Source organism: Aphelocoma coerulescens, chromosome 1 (genome assembly GCF_041296385.1).
Source record: "Aphelocoma coerulescens isolate FSJ_1873_10779 chromosome 1, UR_Acoe_1.0, whole genome shotgun sequence".
Taxonomy (NCBI): domain Eukaryota; kingdom Metazoa; phylum Chordata; class Aves; order Passeriformes; family Corvidae; genus Aphelocoma; species Aphelocoma coerulescens.
In genome coordinates this window covers 3768743-3786184 of record NC_091013.1, presented here as the reverse complement: position 1 = coordinate 3786184, position 17442 = coordinate 3768743, and the positions used below count along the sequence as shown (strand labels likewise).

Below are 17442 nucleotides of genomic sequence, written 5' to 3'. Positions count from 1 at the left end.
GTCACTGTAGTGCTGCATGCAGGGGAATTAATTAGATCAGCAAGGAGGAGGAGAGACAACCCACAAACCAAGGAATGACTCTCAAGCACAGCAGGGAATATCCTGAATGTAGAGAGGCCTGGGTTACAGTTCTGGCTTGAAAGAACTGTATTTTGCATGAAGCTATCCATGGAGTCAAGATTGGGATTGGGAATTCTCTCTTGTCAGGTGAGCAGTAAAACTACAAACTGGGAGAAATTCTCCTCCTGCTCCCTGTGGTGCAAACAGTGCTTCCTGTGTTGGTTGAGTACTTTCTAACAATGGAAATACAGAGCATTCATCCTGCTGAAGAGGCTCTAGCTCAGACTGGGATTCTGGGATCTGCATTCTCTGAGCAGGAGTCTGATTCCATCCCTTTGTCTCCTGCATCCCTAATGAGTGCAGAGGGGTGCAGTGATGCATTTGCCAGACTCAGTTATGCACTGCACAGATTCTATATGTATCTGACTCTGTGTTTCCTATAACTATTGGATTATTGAAATTGGGCATTAAAAAAATCATTTTCCTACTTTAAACTGAAAGAGGGAAGGTTTAGATTAAATATGAGGAAATAATTCTTTACTCAGAGGGCAGTAAGGCATTGGAACAGGTGATCTTTGTTTGCTCTATGACCTTGGGCAAGCCCAGAGCAGTCCAACTTTCCAAGGGCCCGTATTCAAGCATATTTGGCATGCAGATAAAATATGACTCTCTGATTCTCTTAACATTTCAGCAACTTGAGTGGCATCCACTCTGTGCAGAGACTTGCAGAACATCAGTGTGGAATTTATCTGCATTTGACAATACTAAATGTCTTTGAAAATTTCTGTGCTTGGTTAGACCCTGTGATGACTATTCTCCACTGATTATATATGGAGAAAAATCTGCAAGCATTGGGAGGCTCTCCTGATACTTTGCTTCCATGATGATTGAATGATGAGGAGGCACCAATTTGGTGGCCTGTTTGAATGCATTTCAAATATCCATGTGTATGTGGTGGGAACAGCACCACCTAATCATCCAGGAGAAGACAGAGACAATAAATTTGGGAGGTATGGATGGTATTAATGCTGGGGACCACGAGAGCAGGGAAAGCCAGGAGCTGAAAATCAGAGAGGTGCTCCCATGTGCCTTGTGGATCTCACCCTTGGATTTGGAGCAGAATCCCTGATCACATGGATAGAAAATTCCTCCAAAAAAGGACTCGAGGAGAATCTCCAAACCTGAGGTAATCAGGTCTTGCTGACATGGAGACACAGCAGGAAGTTAACACAAATTTCCTGGTGATGTGGGCTCATCACACGTGGATTAATCTCCTGCATCGAGGCCCGCACTTGTGGAGGAACTGAGCTTATCACTTTAACAGTTCTCTGCTGATTCCATTAACAGCAGTAATTCACTGCCAAAGCAGAATTAAACTGAGTGATCTGCAGCTATTTCACACCAGAAAATGAGCCTCCACTCGGATCTTACAGCTCTTTGAAGCCTGAGCACTTGGATCACACTACTGGCTGATTTGTCTCAACTCTCCTCAGCCTCCCTGCATGAAGTATTTGCAAATATTTCATTTCATCCAAAGAGTAATTACATCTAAAAGGGCAAAACGTTCCTGGGTTTTTCGCACAATCTGAAGGTTTCTTGGTGCAAGCTCTGTGCTGGAAATGACTGTGGCACTCGGTTTTGCTATCCATTTTCATTTGCTTTTGGTAGACAGCTCATTTAAGAAGTCATTTTCTGGTACACAAACTTAAAAATGAAGTTGTTTCAATTTGCATGATGATAGAATAATTGGTTTATATTCTTTTTTAGATTATTGCATCAATCAATTAGACATAATCCATGAATGTAAATAAGATTTGCAATTTTTGTCTCGGAACATCAATGGGACTAAAGCCTTTATTTATTTTATGTAATCTATTAATAGTCTGCCTAGTTATTAATTTGCTTTTTCATTTATCTGTCGAAGTGATATTTGCAACTTAGCTAATTAAAAATAGTGAGAATATAACAAAACAATTAGAAATTACTCAAGGCATCATTTTCCTACCAACCTGTTTGATCAGCTGTGTGTTGCTTTACTCAGCTTCATGAATAATAAAAGAAAAGGTCCATCTTCCAAAGTGTTTTTTATTAACTTCATTATGACAACACTTGAAGAAAGCAGCGGGAAATTTTCAGATTCCTACTGATAAAGGACAGACCCCATCCCTCCACACTGTGCATTCATCTAATGCCTTGCCACGTGCAATAAATTAATACCATGCACTTGTTCTGAAGAGGGAAAAATCAGATGTAGGAGTGTTTTTTGCTGATTATGGTTGAACTGGTTTTTTTTTGAGCTGGACAGATTGAAAACGAAGATGTTTGCAAATACCTGTTCATTTAGGCTGAATGTTAACGTGTTCACTTCTCTTTTGTTTTCAGCAAGAACACCAGGACGTCAGACACACTTAATAAGCAGCAGCAAACACTGAGGATGCACATAGACATTCCCAGAGCACAGCTGCTGATTGAGGAAAGGGACACGATGGAGACCATTGGTAAAGCTGAGCTTTATTTCCCTGGTTAATGTAACAGACTCTTTTAGATGGAATCCCTTTACTCCACACCTTTTCCCTGCTGCACACCTCAAGAAAAAAGAGCTACGAAGTAATTTGAAAACTGAACTGGTTTGGGTTTTTTTTCTCCCCTTTGAGTCATTTCCCACTAAAAGTAATCTCAGTATAGAATCTAAAATAATGCAGGACATTAGGAAAATGAAACTGTTGGAAAGAGTTTCTTGAAGAAAATATAATTGAGGACTGGCAGTTTTATGATTTTCATTCTGATTTCCCATTTGGCTCTGACTAGGCAGTTGGATCACTGACATTACTTGAAAGGAAAATGAAATTCTGAAACTGCATTCTCAGTATATGAAGATTTGCTACAGCCAACTTTTAAAACTTACATGTTGCATATTGTATCCACCTGTTCATAGCACATGGTATTTCAACATTTTGATCAGTTTTCAACTTCAGTGTATCCATGCAAAATTCAGATCTAAACTGTTTGATGCAACAGAAAACACGATTTCTCATGGGGCTGGCACTTAGCTGAGCTGTCATGAGAAATAGAAATATTTGGTGTTGAGTTTTTTCCCAAAATAATTTAAAGATGTCTGGAAACCCAAAATAGAAATGCAGCCTGATGTCGCGGCTGAATGGGCACACACTGGCAAGACACTCCTGACTGACCTTGTTAGACTTCTAACTTTACTTTTTTTGGGTAAAAGTCTGTATAAAAGAAGCTGATAATGTAACAGCCTCCAGGGATGGTGTGGCCAGAGAGGAAAGCCAGCAAGCTGAGAGCAGCATCTCTACACCTCCTGTCCATGCCCATTCCAGGTTTGAAAAAGAGACCTACTCTTTACCTAAATTTGGACTTTTTTAAATCATTATTTGAGCTTCCCAAAGTCTGCCCTTTGTGCCAGGCTTCATCCTAAAGACTACTTTAACTTTTGAGTGGCAGCTGCTGAGCAGTGGGAGGGTTACAGTGAAAATACTCCTTGAGGCTGCATGGCAGCAATGAGATCAGGGCCTTGGTAAAAGGCAGCTTTCCACCCAGAATAAGCAGGGATTTTGGCAGTGTTTGATGGAGCTTGCTGCCAAGAGGCTTTATTCCCAACCTGAATAAGAGCTCATCTTTTGCCAGAGACAGAGTGATTTGATTCCTAATGTTATTCTATTTATAGCCTTCTTTGGGTAAAAAATGTGAGTTATGTTATTGTGCAGAACTGTCCTCCCTGATGGTGTCTTGTCAAGTTAAAAAGAAAAAAAAACAAAAACCAAAACAAAACCAGGAATGCTTAAAAGAAGTGGCTCAACCTCTGCTGACTAGTAAATGCCCAGAAGTCCTACTGCTGCCAGTCCCCTTAGAACACATACCAAACTATATAGCACAGCACAGCAGGAAATCCTTGAGGCTTTTATTGCAATTCTGAATGGATAAAAGACTGTAAAGAATGCAAAAGAAAGTCTGATAGCACACCAAATAGTTGTTCTACAAGCACAAAGGTAGTGAAAGATTTATCACTATGAAACCATCTGTCATCAATGGGACCAGGTTCCTCCTTGGAGCAAAAAAAAAAGATATGATACAGAGATCACAACTGAAAAAAAAAAAAACAATTGAAAAAAGGTAAGCAAGTGCTCTATTGCACTGGTATCCTGTAATGATCAAGGTCTGTGTAGAAATTTGATGAATATATCCTACCCCACAGGGAAGAAATAGAAGCAGAACCACACAGCAGTAAATATCAGTGCTCACCTTCTTCTTCCTTCCCAAGGTCAGGCTTAATCTCACACCTTTATTTGAAGCTGCAGAAAAAGCCAGTCCTAGGTCAGGGTCATTGCCTCTGAAATATTCTGTCTCTGCAGAAAAAAGGGAGAGAGGGTTAGTTAGCAACACCCCCTAACGACCTCCTTTGGGGAAGATAGGGGTGGTTTCACTGAGGACACTGCTAATCATGTTAATAAAAAGAAATAAATGGAATATGTTGTTGAAGAGCTCATCTGAGCTCTCTGAAAATGAAGGGGAAGAGGGCAGTGTTCAAAGGATGGGAACGAGGGAACTAGGACCACAAATGATTACACACAAATCAGCCTTTCAGGAGGATGTTTAACAGTCTGCCTCAGTTGCACGTCTCTAAGGTGAAATCACCAGGAAAAATGAAAGTTATTCTTTAGTTTTATATGGGCTTTGAGTTTAAACCCAGAGGCTCCCTCCCTTCAAAGCCACCTCAGCCCTGCAGAGAGCAGGCAGCTGCCTCTGCCCGTGGTGTCACTGGGCTGTGAGCACCTCGCTCTAAAGCTCTAATGAAGGCAAAGCCAACACTCTGTACTCATTGTCTGATTATTTTTCCACTTACAGATGACAGATCAACGGTTCTGCTCACTGATGCTGACTTTGGAGAGACATCCAAGCAGAAGTCCCTGACTGTCACCCACACGGTCCATTACCAGTCAGTGTCACAAGCCACAGGGCCACTGGTGGATGTCTCTGATGCCCGGCCAGGAACAAGTAAGCACGTCAGAAAATAGGTTTTTATCTGGAGAGGAGAAAGCTATAACAAAATAAATACTCTGCTCCTGCATTTGCATCCTCATCCTTGTGTCTGAGAGTGGAGAGAAATCTATTTAGGTCAGCAGAGGACATTTCTTAAACTATTGCACTTAAGTGATTCAATATGGGGGAAATTGCATATGCATCTGAAATGGAGGTGTAATTTGAAATAATTCATACCTGGCCTTCATTAAACACACTGCATGCTAGATTTTAATTTCCAGAATTTATTGGGTAAATTACCTTAATGGCTTTTAGTGTCTAATATACTTTTTTTTTTCCTCTGTGATCAATCTTTATTGTATTTCAAAAACAACGTTCCTCCCTACCTCTCCATCAGGCAAAAAAAAAAGCAATTCTCATTATTACTTTTTCTGAAGAAGTTATATTTCTGGCTTTAGTTATTATGGTAAATTACTTTTCCCAGATATATTCATGCCAAATTATTCTTCTAGTGATTAAAATACTATCATAAATTAATATACTGATGCAAGCCCTTCTTCTCATTCCTCTCATGAATATGTTCCATATCTGTGTAAATGGGGAAAAATTAAAAAAAAAAAAAATACTAGCTTGAATGATTACTTATGAGTTAGAAATGTTACCAAAGTGTAGTTCATTGCAGTGTGCAATTTTTGAAAACTCTTGGATTATTTCTATGCCCTGACCATTTCAGAATTTAATTGTTGATTTTGGTGAACATAAATGCTGAAAGCTCAGTTGCTAGAACACAGATTATTTGAAAAACCCATTTTCAGTCCAGTCTTTACAAATAATAGATGTTGTAGCCCTGGCCCTGATGCTTTTTTTGTTCTTTCAGCTTTTTCAGGTCATTCCTCAAGGACTAGATTTTCTAATAAGGAGAGAGGCATCATGCCAAAACCTCATGCCTGTGTCATACCACAGAACTTTATGGCACCTTGCTTACTAATGGCTTTTTGTGTGCAGTTCTGTGCTTCATTCCTCTGCAGCCAGGGAATCAAATGTGGATTTAACTCATGTGTAAGAATATGATCTGTGTCCAGCCCTGCTTTGGAAATAAAAATCCACCATCACTTTTATTAAGCAGTACAGATCTGATAGCAGCAGTGTACAGGGCTGGGTCAAAGACTTGCAGGTAATGTTCTCTGGATTTAAGACACTAATCCAGCTCTGCTGCAGGCTGGGTGATGGGATTTTGTCTAGAGCCACCACTTCTGCTGTGAAGAGGAGAGCAGAGCCCAGCTGGGTGGCTTGGAGGTTATGGACCCTCCTGTCTGAGCCCACTCACATTCACTGAGTGACAAATACTCCTTTACAGCATTTTTTGAGTTGTTCTCTTGTCCTTATTTATCTGTTTATGAATGAGATCCTCTGTGAACCTTTGCCTTGCTGACCTCAGCTCTCTCCAGTTACGTTTGGCAGGAGAGCTGGCATAACCAGAGCACCAGCTGTGTTTCCATCCCACTGCCAGCTCTGGAGTTGCTGTGCCTGTGCTGCACAGCCCCTTACAGAGGCACAGCTGGAGCAGAGCTCCTGCTCATCAGGACAAGGACTGAGTTCTCTGTGCTGACAGAGGCTCTCCTGACTTGTTCCCATTGCTGGCAACATCCTTTGGGGTCACAGGATCAGAGTTTGAGGTCCAGAGGGACGTCTGGGCACTGGTTAGTCCTGCCCCTCTGCTTAAAGCAGGCTCAGCAAGGGCTGGTTGCTCAGGAACACCCCCAGGTGACTTCTGAATGTCCCCAAGGATGGGGACTCCACCACCTCTGTGGGCAGCCTGTGCCCCTGCTCAGCCTCCCTCACATCAGAGTTTCCTGATGTTCAGGGGAAAGCTCCCAAGTTTCTCCTTGTGGCCATTGCCCCTGCTCCTCTCACTGTGCACCACGGAGAAAAACTTGGCTCTTGCCCTCTTGCCCTTCAGGTATTTCTGTACATTGAGGACATCCCCCCAAACCTTCTCTTCTCCAGACCAGGCAGCCCCAGCACTGTGCCAAGAGCTGTTCCCACCAGCACTTTCCTTCTGTTCTCAATGCTTCCCCTTGAAGGAGGCTCACTCCTGGCCACACCACAGCCATGTGGCCCATTCCCAAGTGGTGGTTTGCACCACACCGAGCACGGATTTGGATGTTGTCCACGTGAGGCAGCTCTGTGCTGCACTACCAGGAGGATCAATTATCAATGGCACCGGGCTCTAATTTTTCCACTGCTGTAGGGAAAAAAATGGAGAAGGATCAGATCATTATTTATAAATAAATGCCTTGTTTCTTTGAAGGAGCAGAATACAAATTCTCACTGGGAATGCTTAGGCAGAAGCAGTGCTCAGAGTCATTATCTGGGTATTGCTTTTTCTTTCAATTTCTTCTGCTAAAGTCTCTTACCTCAAAGACTGACAACTTCACTATTTGAATGTCAAAGAACATTTTGAATAGATTTGAATTTTTCATTTCTAATGCCCTTTCTATTGTTAGTGATATCCTTTCAGAAGCTTCGAAGAGAAATCCTTCAGTGCTGATGTAGTCACTCACAGTTTGCCACATAATGATTTCTTCTCTTGCACTTGCTTTGTTAGACTCACTTTTAGGGCAGAACGCTTTATTAATAAGTTCAAGGAGGCCAATTTTGGCACACAGTTTGCTTTTACAAACTTGGTCACTACATTATCCCTATGTTAATTTAACAAGTAGAACATTGCTGACCTTAAACCAGTAGCAGATGGTTTTTGACGTTTAAGAAATTGTATTAATTTACTAATTGTTTCAAAGCAGTCAAATCTTTATGAACCTGTTCCTACTGAAACTCCGATGGCACTACTACTTATGTTTTATTAGCTTATGTTTTATGTCTTGGCCATGTGTTAAAATTGGGAATATGTGGCTGATCAATATTGTAATATAGTAACAGTATGTCCAGAATAGGGAATTATAGCCCCACATTTCTGAGCACATCTATTTAAAAACTGAGAGCAGATGCCTGCTGCAGGGTGTTTCTGAGGGCATATCTATGCTGATAATTTACCTTGCACTTCACTTGAGGTGTGGTGTGAAATCCCTGACCAAATCTACTTGCCTTGTGCTCTTTCAGTTCTCGGGGTGGTTTTGGTACCAGAGAACTGGTTGTCTTGGAGTAAAGGGATAATGAATGTGTCAATGGAAGAGTGATGGGGCCTTCAGCTCTTCAGTTCCACCCTTGATAAAATGTCGAGTTTCATTAGAAAGAGAGTAGTTCTAGAAAAGCATCAGCAGTTTGGTAATGATCAGCATTAACACTGTTCATTTTTTTCCCCCAAAAAGAATGTCTTGAGTTTGGGTCTTTTTAACCAAGATGATTTCAGTGGCCATCCCCTTCTGGAAGGGGGAATGAAGGGCCAGGCACTAATGTCTCTGGTGACCCGAGGGAATGGCTGGATCTGGGTCAGGGAAGGGTTAGGTTGGATATCAGGAAAAGGTTCTTCACCCAGAGGTGGCTGGATAAATGGTCGAGGCCCCAAGGCTGCCAGAACTCCTTGAGTGTTTGGACAACACTCTCAGGGATGCCCAGGGTGGGGTTGTTGGGGTGTCTGTGCAGGGCCAGGGGTTGGACTGAATGATCCCTGTAGGACCCTTCAAGCTCAGGACATTCTAGGACTCTGTGATTCTGACTGGGCTGGTTTCCTTCCCAATCCCTCCCTGCGATCCCTCACAGATCCCACCACGAGGAGGAGTGCCAAAACCGGACCCACCGCGCGCAACCGCTACGCGAGCCAGTGGACCCTCAACAGACCCCACCCCACCATATCAGCTCACACCCTCACCACAGACTGGAGGCTCCCCACCCCCAGGCCAGCAGGCTCAGTGGACAAGGAAAGTGACAGCTACAGCGTCAGCCCCTCGCAGGACACAGGTATGGACAGGGCTCCCCGCAGGGAAAACGGGACAGCAGCAGCTGCAGGAACCTTCCTGGTCCTGGGTGTGCCTTGTTTGGAGCTCGGGTGTCATTATTCTTCTCTTGCCAGGGTGGTTTTTTCTGTAGGTTATTTATGAGGAGTGCCACAAATGCTTGTAGAGATAATGATAACAAATATTGTGCTTCTGGTTCCTCATCCCACACACATCCTTTGAAAGATGTCCTTCCTTTGAAAGACAAGGTGGTAAATTTTCCTGTAGCTTCCCGAACCAAAAAGCAAAAGTAGGAGAATTTGACTAGGAATGGACTGTATTAGTAACCAGAATATCCCTGAGTCATATATGGAATGATTTTAGGATTGAACAACATTCAGGTAAGTATTTTTATTTTCCCATTCATTTAACATGTTCATTTTAAGTGGAGGGAAAAAAACAAAAAAAGAGGGAAAACTCTGGAATTAGAGTCCAAGTAAAAATCCATTCATACCACTGAATCCTGCAGCAGCTGGCCAGGATTTTCCTGAGAAACAGCGTGGGGTTTATTCCTCTAGAGGACAAGTGGGGAGACACTGAATACATATTCTGCCTGCAGTCCTCATCTCTTCTTGATGCCTTCACATCATAAATGCAGCTGTAACTTGATTTCTCCACTGTCCTACACTGAAAAAGCAACAAAAAAGGCAAATAAATGAGTAAATGATTAAGTAGAAGAACAGTCATGAAGGAAATCTAATAAAGATTAAATGAGAAGAAAGGTGAAATATTTCCCTAAGGGAAGTCTGACCAAAGTGAATTCAGGCTTGCTCTGGCTTCCTCAGAAGGAATTGCCTGCTGTCTGTCCTGATTTTAGGAGAAAGGTGTTCATCATGTGTTAGAGCTACAAAGCAGCGGGTGTGACTGGCCTTCCACCATGAAAACCAGTATGACTGGTTTTGTTCTCTGTAGAGGAACAAGTATCTGACTTCACTTAGATTTAGGAATTTACAGCCTGGAGTTCTCATTGTTTCATAATTCACCCTCTTAAACTCATAGACCCCGATGTTCTCTCCATAAGGTAATGGCAGTCAATAGATACCTGCAGCCAGCTGACAACCTTCAGGTAGAATTATCATAAATTTTTAAGATTAACTCTAATAGATATACAGATCAAAGTATAAATTACAAATCTCCTCTCAGAAACCCTTTCTGTAGACAGTCCAGATTTCAGGTGCATTTGGATGTGCTCCAACCTGTTGTCACCCAAGGATATTTTCCAGTGAGTGTGGCAATGGGCAGAAATTAAATTTGCTGTGTGGTTTAGTAGACAAACTACGTAAAATTATGTAAACACACTTCATAATTTATATTTTAACAAGCCTACTTTTCTACTCTGTGTCTACCTTTGAGCTCATGGTGATTTTTGTAAGGGATAGCAAGCTTTAGATCATGCTCAGGAAAGGTTTTCTTGTGCCAAAAAAGCAGCTCTATTACACCACTTGGTTTCTGGGAAAAGAGTAGAGTCCATTTAATTTAAGTGCTTCAGAAGTTTAAAACGTTCAAATAAACATACGTAGCCAAATTATGCGTTCAAGAATCAATTGAGCTAATGTGCACATTTGATCACTTCTCCAATCTGGAGTTCAGATTTCTGGAGCTGGTTGATGCAGTTGATATTTGGCAGAATTTAGCACTTATCAAAACCATTCCAGACTTACAGAGCAGCAGCTTTTGAGCTTAGGAGAAATGCCTGGCAGCAGTTCATAGCTGTGACCAAGTTCAAATGTTCTAACTTGAGGCCATTAGAAACTTCCTGATCAATCTATATTCGTGAAGTTCAAGAAGTTTCATAAAGTTCACTCTGGGCTTGGATAAACTTTTATCAAATCTAAAGGACATGTCCAAGCAGATTGGTCTGGGAATATTCTCCCTCTTGGCATGGGATATGGGAAGCTGCAGGTCCTGAGCTTCATGGACCAAGCTGTGACCTTTGCATGACCATGATATTCACATGCACTGCTCTATGGCATTGGTCAACTGCTGCCTCCTGGCAGTTTCCAGTTGATCAGAAATTTGGAAAGACATCACAGTGGTCTGATTTACAAATCAAATGTGAAAAGGAGAATGATATTTCCTGTGGGTGGAAAGAAAAGGAAAAAAAAAAGAAAAATCAAAAGAAACCCTGTTAAGTTCTGGTCAGCTCAAAATCTTAAGCAAGTTACAGCATATTGCTGAAGTACTTGTCATTTTAAATAATGGATGGCCATATTTACAAGTGGCAGGAGTACTGTTCTTCGTGCACAATGAAAACGGATGCAGGGGTGCAGGCACGCAATAAAAAAGATAAAGATTTGCAATAACGACACACACTTGCCTTTGGCTGCTGAAATGAGGTCCATTTTTATGAATTAGCTATTACACTGTGCCTGTTTATTGAACATCACCAACAATGTCTGAAATTGCACAGATCTTGTGATGAAACACGACTTTTGCCCACGGAACTTTTAAAAGTCCTCTGCTCTTCCAGCCCACTGGAATAGAAACACTGTGGGTGCAAGAGCCCAGCAGTTCCATCCCTGCAGAAATGAGTCCTGCATTTCCAGAGTGCTTTTTAATGTATCAGTAGCCATTTACGTCTTCAATAATAGTGTTGTTTAAGAAATATTGATATTCTCAGAAGCTCATCAGCAGAAAAGAACAGCTTGTAGGTCGTAATTACCTGTGTGTCAAATATGAATTCCATTAGCCTCAGCAGCACTGAAAAAAGGCACCTGAATGACTGCAGGCTGTAGTTGCCAAATATTGCTTTCTTAAGACCTTTGTTCCAAATGAAATGAGTTAGTGTTTTACCTGGTGTCTAGAGAGACAATATCTGGGAGCTACTGCCTTTCTATTTGACCTTTGTTCTCAGGACTTTCCAAAAAAAAAAAAAAAATATATATATATATATATGTATGATGGAAACAGGACAAAAGACTGTCCTTTCTCACCTGTACATAAGCCCAGTGAAATATTTCTGAGATGCATTAAAAGACAATGTAAAGAAGATGTTTCTTACTTTGCTAAATCTGGTTTTTGGATTTGAAACCTTTTGAAGGCATTTAAGATTTAGAGAAATGTTTGGGGTTTTTTTTTAAGTGGCATTTTTCATGTAGTAAAGGTTATTTTTTATAAAAGAAACATGAATTTAATGCTAAGGCACCTAATGCTGCTCACAGGATAAGACTTCCCTTTAGATTATCAGTAATTGTTGAGTTCCTGACTAAACTAACACTTGTGCAGGCATTTACAGCGAAGCAGATTCACTTAAATCACCTTGATAATTTCAAGGGCTCTCTGCTTTACTCTGAAATACTATGCTCGTGCCTTTCCTCCCAAAAAGGACTGTGCAGATGTTTTCTCTCTCCCCTCGTTCCCATTCCCGTGGCTTAGATCGAGCGAGGAGCAGCATGGTCTCCACAGAAAGTGCCTCCTCTACGTACGAAGAGCTGGCGAGGGCCTACGAGCACGCCAAGATGGAAGAGCAGCTGAGGCACGCCAAGTTCACCATCACAGAATGCTTCATATCAGACACCTCCTCGGAGCAGCTCACGGCAGGGACCAACGACTACACGGACAGCCTCACCTCGAGCACGCCGTCCGAGTCGGGCATCTGCAGGTTCACCGCGTCCCCCCCCAAGCCTCAGGACGGAGGGAGGGTGATGAACATGGCAGTTCCCAAGGCACATCGGCCAGGTGAGGCAGCAGAAGGAAGGTGTTGGTCACTCTGGGGAGGATTGCACCCCGCACACCGAGGCTGGGAAGAAGGAGAGGGTAGATCACAGTATCTCCTGGAACTACTCCCAGAGATAACTGGGGTTTGTTCCAGCTAATGGAATGTGTGAGGATATTCTCCCATGTATAGAAAACATGGGAATTTAGGAGCAGAAAGAGGCTGGCTGAGCCATTAAATCCACTCCTCACACTTGCAGCCATCAGGCAATCGACCCTTCTGGGATAAATAAGACCATATGTGGGTGCATCTGCCCATCTCCAGCTCAAACCAGTCTCTAATAAAACGTGTCTCACTGCTGTGCTTCGTGCTTGGGAGCGAAAGTTCGCTCTCAGTAACTGCTCATAAAGACAGATTGCAGGAGATGTGCTTGTCCCTTCTGCCTTGTGGCTTGTTAGACACAGAACAACCCTTTGGTGACATCCTGGAGCTGTTACACTCTCTCTTTGACACCACCTAAATATCAAACTTGGGATATCTAAATCAGGGAGAGAATAAAAAAAAGGCAGAATTTAAGGCTCCAACTCCTTGCTGACTGAAGGTACTTGAGGGGCATCCATCTCTTGGGCTCAATCAAATTTCCAGATCACAAAGATGCTGTTTCTACTGATACCTTTGTGCCCAACAGCACAGGCAAGTTAGTTGTGGTACTCTGAGATCAAGCAGGTTATAAAATCTCAGAAGATTTGTCAGTCTCTGTTACAGGATACAGGATGTGGCACTGAGGAGGAGGATTGAAATGGGAAAAAGGCATAATTATATTTGTTTGCTTTCTGAAAACATGATTTATTTTATTTTATTTTATTTTATTTTATTTTATTTTAATTTTATTTTATTTTATTACATACATTTGCCAGTGTGAGTGCTGCCACTCAGACACACAGAAAGTAATCAGTGGTGCTCATCTGTGTGAAAAAGAGTAATTAATAATCTATTTAGGGTCTTTTGCTTAGTATTCACCATAACAGGCAATGGTTGTGAGGACAGAGGAATGGAAGGTAGGCAGTGGGATCAGGAAGGGTCATTCAAAAGCAGGAACACTGGAAAGAAAGCATCAAGGATTTGGCTAGAGAAAGGTAAAAGAAAAATGTGGGAAGAGAAAGCCCAAGCAGAAGGTAGAGAGTTATAATACTCAAGGCAGGAAATTAGTGTGTCACACAGATAGATAAGGAGGAAAATAAGTAGGAAATAAAATAGTGGGAGAAATTGCTGATTTCTGTGTAGTCACAGGGTAGAACCACAAACCCAGGAGCTATAGAAATAGATAAAGATAGAACTACTTTTCATTTCTAACTCCAAAGAAGTAAGATAAATATTTGTCCCTGTTCTGCTAAAGGGAAGCATCTCCATTCACAGCTAAAAAACTGAACTCTCCTTCCAAGCAGTCAACAGATATTTTTTTATCATTTCTTTAACAAACATCTTGCTCTCTTTCCTTTTATGTTCCAAATGCATTACTTATGCATATTTAGTGTTTGGAAATAGTCTAATATATTCCATATAAAGCTGATTTTCTCTAGGGCATATAGAACCAAAATTTGGTCCCTGTGCTTGAGTAAAATCTTCCAGGGTTGGAACAACCTTAGTGGCCCTCCAGTGATTTACAGACTTGTAGTCATGTTTAGCTCTGTTAGTTTTAATGGCTTTATTTTTTTCCCTACTTTTCTTGATTAGCTTTAGCTTTCCTTTGCAGCAAGGAAATTAAATATATTATAAAATTAATAATTAGCTTCATTACCTTGAAAACATAATTGAGTGTTCCAGTGGGGCAATTTGAATGCTGGCCCATAAATATTGAATAATGCATTTTTAAAGGTCACTTTATGAAGGGTTTTAAACAAAACATATGGATAGAAAGAACTTCCAGCAGTAGCAGACAGACCAATATTTAATTTTCAAGCTGTTGAGGAAACACTTACTGGGCATCTTTCTTTTTTTACCCACCACTTCAGAAATTTGCCAGAGGCAATTAGTAATTCAAATACAATTAATCAAAGTCATTCTCCATTTCAGAACATGGAGAAGAAATAAAAAAACTTAAGGTATTTGGTTTCAGTAGATGAGGAGGTTTGAGATAAATCAATGTGCTGCTTTATTCTTCCTTGAAGTAAATCTTTTCTTCCAAGAGAGTTTTCACCTGTTTTCATGGTGCTTTGGTTTTCTTCTCAGCCAATTCAATCTTTCTGGGAAAACATCACTTTCAATCACTTCTGTCTCCTCCTTCTTAATTTCTGACCTCCCTTTTCAAACTGCTGCCTGTTGCAAATTACAGATGCAGTAAAGTTCAAGAGTTTGCAATGAATACTCTGGTTTTCAAAATAATCCCCAACAATTATAAGAAAGTCTGAAGAAAGACTTTTAGAAAAAGGTATTTTGATAAATGGGACATTTGGAAGTGAATCCATCCGATGGCAAAGCTGCAACTTAACTCACAAAAGGTAATGGTGGAGTTTGCTGCTGAATTCCCAGGGATGGAGATGAGGCCAAGAGGCTTCTTGGTTTCTGCACCCTTGTTTTTCTCCTTCTTGAAGACAGGAGTGACATTTGCTCTTTTCCAGTCCTCAGGCATTTCTCCCAATTGCCATGATCAATCAAAGACCATTGACAGTGGCCTCAGTGCCATCTGCCAGTTCCCTCAGCACTGGTAGGCACATTCCAGCAAAGCCCATGGATTTACACATATCCACTTTGCTTAAGCATTCCCTGGCCTGATCCTTGTCCACCAGGGGTAAGTCTCTTGCTCCAGACTGTTCCACTGATCTCTTGGACCTGGGCTTCCTGAAGGCTGGTCTGGCTAGTGAAGACTGAGGCAGATAAGGCATTTAGGGTCTCAACCTTTTCCATGTCCTGTGTCACCAGGTTCCATTCAGCAGTGGGGCCACATTTTCCCTGGCCTTCCTGTTGTCACCTATAAATTTACAGAAGACTTTCCTGTTGCCTTTGACATCCCTGGCCAGATTCAACTTCATCTGGGCTTTGGCTTTACAACTCCCCAAGCAGATTTTTGAAAAAAGATAAGATTAGAACAGGTTGTCCAGAGAAGCTGTGGCTGCCCCTGGATCCCTGGAAGTGTCCAAAGCCAGGATGGGGCTTGGAGAAACCTGGGATAGTGGAAGGTGTCCCTGGGGTGGCACTGGGTGATCTTTAAGGTCCCTTCCAACCCAAACCACCCTGTGATTCTGTGACTATTTGTAGTTCATGCTTCATCACTAACAACCACATCGTTATTCTCCCTTTTGTAGTATCACATTACAAACCACCCAGCAAACTGGAATTGCTGCCTAACAACAGCCTCTGCACAGCTTCCAAAAAGTGAAGGGATGGATGCACACCTGCACATGAGGTTTTGGGGGCTGCACAGAGCTGTCAGGCCTAATCTGCCCAGGCCTTGAAAGTGACCCACTGTAGATGGTGACATTTTTCAGGAAGCCATCAGAATAGTCATGTGTCCCAGAAGGCACCTTAAAAGAGAAAATTGAAGCAGTAAAAGCAGCCCAGCAGGATTTTAAAGCTGTGGGATAAATCACATCCTTTACAAAAGTAGGTCTTCTTAACTCCTGTGCACCGTTAAAGTTCTTCATGCTGTAAAAATGATGGCAACACATTGTTTTTGTTGCATCTTTCTCAGCATCAAAACTGCCAGAAGTTTAGGATTGGGATTATTGTTCTCCTCTCCACAGCTGTCATTAACTACAGGTTTGGTTAGTAAGATCAGGTCCTCAAGAAATCATTTAAGTAGAGCAAAAGTGAGGCAATTTTTTCATATAAATATTCATAAATTTCAACAGTTGTAACCCCAAGTTTACCTGTGCGGTTGACAAATGAGTCAGTCCCTCATCCTCCAAAAAAGGGACAGAAATTGGAAAGAAATGTACTCTCTTCCTACCTCCCACTGTGCCATCAAAGAGTCTGTAATGTAGAAAAATGGAAGATAATTGTAGAGGTTCAAAGAGTTTTATAATAATGTTCCTTTTTTCTGTTTTAAGAACAATAATCACAAATTGAGTTATCATAACAATTATTCTTAACTGCAATAAACATTGCTGCAGCAGTTTATTAAAAATAGATTCCTGTTATTATAATTTTAAATCTCAGTAATAGCCTCAGCCAAGAAGCCTGTTGGGTTTTTTCTTCTCTTTACCCCTAAATTATTGTGCTGGAGAAAAGAACAGCTATTAACTGGGAAATATTTTGATATTCTTTGCATCCCAAGTGCTATTTATGTCTGGGGGCTTTTTGTGGACAGACCACGTACTTGCATCCCCTGGCAATGGAGTTCGTGCTTGGAAGAAATAACATCTGACAAGGGCTTGAAAGGGAAATATCTAGAAAATTTTAACTTCATGCAATTTTCAGAAACCTTCTTTCCACAGGGGTACTGCAAAACTCAGACCCCCAATTATATTTTTCTCTTCTGCTAATCAGCAGTAAAAAGAACCTTTGCTAATATATGACATTGTCCTTAAGAGTTAGTTTGACTTGGATCTGGAATTTCTCTACCTGATGTCACAAAACAAGTTCAAGATCATTTTTGACCCTCCCACCTCCTCAAAAGTGGGGAGAGATCACATGAATATAAAACCCCTGAAGGACAAAAGCATCCCAAATATGATTCCAGAGAAGAAATATCACTCAGGGGGTGTATCAGACTAGAGGGCTTGGAAATGCATTTAAAGCATCACAAGATTTTACATCTCAGAACTTCCTCCACAA

The 17442-nt window shown here is 41.5% G+C and overlaps 1 protein-coding gene across 1 annotated transcript in view; it reads left to right on the top strand.

Moving 5' to 3' along the window:
- Nucleotides 1–17442, top strand: part of DSCAM (DS cell adhesion molecule) — a 444019-nt gene that overhangs the window by 413861 nt on the left and 12716 nt on the right. The window contains exons 29-32 of the mRNA XM_069028212.1: nucleotides 2443–2558; nucleotides 4927–5076; nucleotides 8782–8979; nucleotides 12390–12692. Coding sequence (XP_068884313.1) covers nucleotides 2443–2558; nucleotides 4927–5076; nucleotides 8782–8979; nucleotides 12390–12692 — 767 coding nt within the window. The remainder of the gene's footprint in view (nucleotides 1–2442; nucleotides 2559–4926; nucleotides 5077–8781; nucleotides 8980–12389; nucleotides 12693–17442) is intronic.